Consider the following 6,445-nt stretch of genomic DNA (forward strand, 5'->3'; position numbering starts at 1 on the left):
TCAGGGTCTTGGGGACACCCCTGAGCTCGCTTGCGGGACACACACTCAGGGTCTTAGGGACACCCTCAAGGTGGTGGGGACACCCCCGAGCTCTCGGGGACATCCTCAGGGTCTTAGGGACATCCCTGAGCTCTTGGGGACACCCTCAGATTCTTGGGGACACCCCTGAGCTCTTGGGGACACCCTCAGGGTCTTAGGGACACCCTCAAGGTGGTGGGGACACTCCCGAGCTCTCGGGGACACCCTCAGATTCTTGGGGACATCCCTGAGCTCTTGGGGACACCCTCAGATTCTTGGGGACACCCCTGAGCTCTTGGGGACACCCTCAGGGTCTTGGGGACACCCCCAGAGTGGTGGGGACACTCCCGAGCTCTTGGGGACATCCTCAGGGTCTTGGGGACACCCCTGAGCTCTTGGGGACACCCTCAGGGTCTTGGGGACACCCTCAGGGTCTTGGGGGCACCCCCAAGGTGGTGGGGACACCCCCGAGCTCTTGGGGACCCCCCCAAGGTCCTGGGGACACCCCCAGGATGCCAGGGACACCCCCATGGTCAAAGTGTCACCTCCAGGGGGACAGGGAACACCTCCAGAACACAGGTGTGTCCCCCACATGATGGTGCCACCCCCACCTGACCCAGACATCTCCCTCACCCAGGCAGTGCCACCCCCATCTGTTCCCCAGCTGTCCCAGCTGTCCCCCAGCTGTCCCCCAGCTGTCCCCTAGGTGTCCCCCAGGTGTCCCCCAGGTGTCCCCCACGTGTCCCCCAGGTGTCCCCCATCTGTCCCAGCTGTCCCCCAGCTGTCCCCCAGCTGTCCCAGCTGTCCCCCCGGTGTCCCCCAGGTGTCCCCACCTGGCGGTGCGGTTGAGCTGGCGCCGGCAGGGCACGGAGTCGCGGATGCAGGTGCCGGTGGCGGGGTCGATGTTCTCCACGATGACAAAGGGACGTTCCTCCAGCGTGGCCACCGTCAGGTGCCGCCCGTCCTCCACGGGCTGCAGGAACCGCCCGTAGCGCGACCACACCGGGTACTTGAGCCTCAGCACCTGCTGCTCCCAGCTGCCCACCTGGGGGGACACGTGGGGACACGTGGGGACACGTGGGGACAGGTGGGGACACGTGGGGACAGGTGGGGACAGGCCAAGGTGTCACCTCCTACAGTGTCACCACACCGGGTACTTGAGCCTCAGCACCTGCTGCTCCCAGCTGCCCACCTGGGGGGACACGTGGGGACACGTGGGGACACGTGGGGACAGGTGGGGACACGTGGGGACAGGTGGGGACAGGCCAAGGTGTCACCTCCTACACTATGACCACACCGGGTAGTTGAGCCTCAGCACCTGCTGCTCCCAGCTGCCCACCTGGGGACACTTGGGGACACCCAGAGGGTGACAGACCATGATGGGATGTCACCATGGCAAGGTGTCACTGCTAGTGGGTAACAGGCTGAGGAAATGTCACCGTGCCAGGGTGTCATCGCTGGGGACAATGACACCGTCACCGTGGTAGGGAAATGGTGGGGAAGAGGACACGGTGTCACCATGATGGGACATTACTGCTGGGGACAGTGACAGGATCACCCTGGTGGGCAGCCAGCCAAGGTGTCCCCGTCACTGCCCAGGTGTCAGTGCCACCCCCGGGGGCCACGTTGTTGTGACAACACAGCGTGACAGCGGGATGAGGGGGAGGGACGGTGAAGAGCAGATGGCACCAAGCCCTGGGGACACTGTGGTGGCATTGTCACCATGCCCGGTACTCCAACACCGAGCAGATGGGTGCCCTGGGGACATCCCTGTCCCCGTGGGTGACATCCCTGTCCCCGTGGGTGACACTCACCACCTCCCAGTTGCGCTCCTTGTTGAGGGAGATGACGACCAGCGAGGGGTTCACCAGGTACCCGTCCTCGTTGAAGGAGAAATCCTTCTGTCCCCACGTGATGTTCATGAAGTACCTGTCCAACGTGACACCGAGAGTGTCCAGGGTCACCTGAGTGTCCCCAACACGACCCTGAATGTGTTCAGGGTCACCTGAATGTCCCCAACCCAACCCCGAGCATGTTTAGTGTCACCTGAATGACCCCAACCCCGAGCGTGTCTAGGGCCACCTGAATGTCCCCAACATGACCCCGAGCGTGTCCAGGGCCACCCAACTGTCCCCAACCCAACCCCAACCATGTCTAGAGCCACCTGAGTGTCCCCAACTCCACCCCAACCATGTCTAGAGCCACCTGAGTGTCCCCAACTCCATCTAGAGCCACCTGAGTGTCCCCAACGCCATCTAGAGCCACCTGAGTGTCCCCAACGCCATCTAGAGCCACCTGAGTGTCCCCAACCCCATCTAGAGCCACCTGAGTGTCCCCAACCCCATCTAGAGCCACCTGAGTGTCCCCAACCCAACCCCAACCCCATCTAGAGCCACCTGAGTGTCCCCAACCCAACCCCATCTAGAGCCACCTGAGTGTCCCCAACCCAACCCCATCTGGAGCCACCTGAGTGTCCCCAACCCAACCCCATCTAGAGCCACCTGAGTGTCCCCAACCCAACTGTCCCCAACCCAACCCCAACCCCATCTAGAGCCCCCATCACCTCCCCAACACCCCCAAAACCCGCGTGCCACCCCCCGGGCAGCGCCACCCCCCCGTGCAGCCCCACCTGTGCAGGTTGTCGTTGATCTGGGTGACGTTGGGCGCGCGGCAGTCGTTGTTGAACTCGGGGATGAAGCCGTAGTCGCGCAGCAGCGCCTCGGCGCCCTTGGCCACGATGGCCACGCCGTTGCGCACGCGGTGCTGCAGGTCGTCGCGCCAGCCGGCCGACAGCACGGCGAACAGCCCGGCGGGCGCGTGCTCGGGCAGCTGCTCGCTGCCCCCCAGGTTGGTGCCCACCACGAACCAGATGTAGCCGGGCCCGGCCAGGCCGGCGTCGCGAGCGGCGCGGAACACGGCCTCGGCCTCGTCGCGCGAGCAGTAGAGCAGGCGGATCTGCGCCGTCACCTCGCGCAGCTGCCGGCGCGTCCGCGCGCCCTCGGGGTCGTCGGTCAGGTTGAGGGTGACCACGCCGCGGTGCTCCCAGCCGATGAAGCTGCTGTCGGTCAGCACCTCCACGTAGTCCACAAAGTCCTCGTAGCCGGGCAGCAGCGTGGTGACCACAGCGAAGGCCGTCCAGTCGTATTCCTCCAGCACCTCGAAGATCACCTGGAGCTGCTGCTCCGTGGAGGAGCCCAGCTGCAGGAAGGTGGAGCCCTTCTCCTGTGACGGGGTGGGGACACAGCGTGGGGACAGTCACATTGGGGACAGTCACGTTGGGACAGTCACGTTGGGAACAGTCACGTTGGGGACAGTCACGTTGGGAACAGTCACGTTGGGACTGTCACGCTAGGGACAGTCACACTGGGACAGTCACGTTGGGGACAGTCACGTTGGGGACAGTCACGTTGGGACAGTCACGTTGGGGACAGTCACGTTGGGGAACAGTCACGTTGGGGACAGTCACGTTGGGGACAGTCACGTTGGGGACAGTCACGTTGGGGACAGTCACGTTGGGACAGTCACGTTGGGGACAGTCACACTGGGGACAGTGGTTGGGGTCAGGGATGGTTGGGTTGAGGATGGGCAGGTGTGGCTGGAACGGGGTTGGGGACAGCTGGATGGATCTGCACGTGGTTGGGGATGTTTGGGTGACACTGGACACGGTTGGGGCTTGGGGACAGTTGGGTTGGGGACATTCAGGTGACTCTAGACACAGCTGGGATGTCATAGAGTTGGGGACATTCAGGTGGCTTTAGACACGGTTGGGATTTGACACAGCTGGGGACATCCAGGTGGCTCTAGACACAACTGGGGACAGCTGGGTGCCCCTAGACATGGTTGGGGTTGGGTTGGGGACATTCAGGTGGCCCTAGACACAGTTGGGATTTGATACAGTTGGGGACATTCAGGTGGCCCTAGACACAGTTGGGGATAGGCTGGGGACAGCTGGGTGGCACAAGACACGGCTGAGGTTGTGTTGGGGACAGCTGGGTGGCACAAGACACGGCTGAGGTGTTGGGGACAGCTGGGTGGCACAAGACACGGCTGAGGTTGTGTTGGGGACAGCTGGGTGACAGACACGGCTGAGGTGTTGGGGACACAAGACACGGCTGAGGTTGTGTTGGGGACAGCTGGGTGACACAAGACACGGCTGAGGTTGTGTTGGGGACAGCTGGGTGACACAAGACATGGCTGAGGTTGTGTTGGGGACAGCTGGGTGACACAAGACACGGCTGAGGTTGTGTTGGGGACAGCTGGGTGACACAAGACACGGCTGAGGTTGTGTTGGGGACAGCTGGGTGACACAAGACACGGCTGAGGTTGTGTGGGGACAGCTGGGTGACCAAGACACGGCTGAGGTTGTGTTGGGGACACAAGACACGGCTGAGGTTGTGTTGGGGACACAAGACACGGCTGAGGTTGTGTTGGGGACAGCTGGGTGGCTCTGGACACAGCTGGGGACATTTGGGTGACCCTAGACAGGACGGTGGCACTGAGCACAGCCGGTCGGTTCCAGATCCACCTGGGGACACTCTGATGTCCCTAAAGGCGCTGGGGGTCACCTCGGGGGGCGTCACCTTGGGCGTGAGGACGATGGCGGAGCCGCCGTTGACGCCGATGATGGGCACGGAGGTCTGGGCCGAGATGAAGTCGAGGATCTGCGCCACGGCCTCGGAGCGCGTGTCGTCCTCGAAGACGACGCCGTGGATGCGCAGCGAGGACAGCACGTCGCACAGCCGCACGATCAGGCTGCGCGGGTTGGTGTCGTTCAGCACCACCCCCACCGGGTTCACGTCCAGAGAGAAGTTCCGGAAGGTTCCGGGCGCCAGGCGGGGCCCGGCGGGGCCGTAGGAGGCCCCGCTGAGGATCACGGCCACGTTGAGCGTCCGGCGCGGCGCCGCCGGCGGCTCCAGGAAGGGGCTGGCGCAGGCCAGGGCCAGGGCGAGCAGCATCCTGCCGGCGGGCACGGGCACGGGCACCGCGGGGCTCATCGCGCCTCCGCCGCTGCGCCCTGCGGGGACACGGCGGGGACCGGCTCACCCCTGCCCACTGGTGCCCATCCCTGCCCACCAGTAACCACCAGTGCCCACTGGTGCCCATCTGTGCCCACCGGCACCAACCAGTAACCACCCCTGCCCGCCCCTGCCCACCAGTGCCCACCAGTAACCACCAGTGCCCACCAGTAACCACCAATAACCACCCCTGCCCGCCCCTGCCCACCAGTGCCCACCAGTAACCACCAGTGCCCACCCCTGCAACCAGTAACCACCAGTGCCCACCAGTGCCAACCAGTGCCCACCAGTACCCACTGGTGCCCACCAGTAACCACCAGTAACTATCAGTGCCCTCCAGTAACCACCAGTGCCCACCCCTGCCACCAGTAACCACCAGTGCCCACCAGTAACCACCAGTGCCCACCAGTAACCACCAGTAACAACCAGTAACCACCACTGCCCACCAGTAACCACCAGTAACTACCAGTGCCCACCAGTAACCACCAGGGCCCACCAGTAACCACCAGGGCCCAACAGAAACCACTAGGGCCCACCAGTGCCCACCGGTACCAACCAGTAAACACCAGTGCCCACCAGAGCCCACTGGTATCAACCAGTAACCACCAGTAACCACCAGTGCCCACCAGTACCCACCTGTGCCAACCAGTGCCCACCAGAGCCCACTGGTACCAACCAGTAACCACCGGTAACCACCAGTACCCACCAATAACTACCAGTACCCACCAGTAACCACCAGCACCCACCAGTAACCACCAGTGCCCACTGGTACCAACCAGTAACCGCCAGTAAACTCCAGTGCCCACCAGTGCTCACCAGTAACAACCAGTGCTCACCAGTAATGCCCCAGTAACCACCAGAACCAGGGGAGGGGGGAAATGGTGGTAATGGTGCCCACCAGTACCCACCAGTAAGCCCCAGTACCCACCAGTAATCCCAGTAACGGCCCAGCACAAACCCCGTTACCATCCCCAAACCAGCGGGGAACAACCAGTGTCACTGTCCCCACAACACTGGGGGGACAAAGCTGACAGAGGGTGACAAACGCCTGTCACTGTCCCCAAAACAGCAGGTGACAAACCCCTGTCACTGTCCCCAAAACAGCAGGTGACAAACCCCTGTCACTGTCCCCAAAACAGCAGGTGACAAACCCCTGTCAATGTCCCCAAAACAGCAGGGACAAACCCCTGTCACTGTCCCCAAAACAGCAGGACAAACCCCTGTCACTGTCCCCAAAACAGCAGTGACAAACCCCTGTCACTGTCCCCAAAACAGCAGGTGACAAACCCCTGTCACCGTCCCCAGAACAGCAGGGACAAACCCCTGTCACTGTCCCCAAGCCAGCAGGTGACAAACCTGTGCCTGTGGGTGACAAACCCCTGTCAATGTCCCCAAAACAGCAGGGACAAACC

The 6,445-nt window shown here is 62.9% G+C and overlaps 1 protein-coding gene across 1 annotated transcript; it reads right to left on the minus strand.

The window, feature by feature from the left end:
• Positions 1 to 851: 851 nt before the first annotated feature.
• Positions 852 to 5,012, minus strand: LOC127061305 (glutamate receptor ionotropic, NMDA 2D-like; the record flags this gene model as incomplete). The annotated part of the gene is made up of 4 exons (XM_050987956.1): positions 4,599 to 5,012; positions 2,648 to 3,240; positions 1,833 to 1,947; positions 852 to 1,063 (listed from the first exon to the last, which is right to left on the minus strand). Coding segments are annotated over exons 1-4 (1,334 nt in total), but the record flags the coding sequence as incomplete, so codon positions are not given.
• Between the last annotated feature and the right edge of the window lie 1,433 nt (positions 5,013 to 6,445).

Source organism: Serinus canaria, unplaced genomic scaffold, assembly GCF_022539315.1.
Source record: "Serinus canaria isolate serCan28SL12 unplaced genomic scaffold, serCan2020 HiC_scaffold_532, whole genome shotgun sequence".
NCBI lineage: Eukaryota > Metazoa > Chordata > Aves > Passeriformes > Fringillidae > Serinus > Serinus canaria.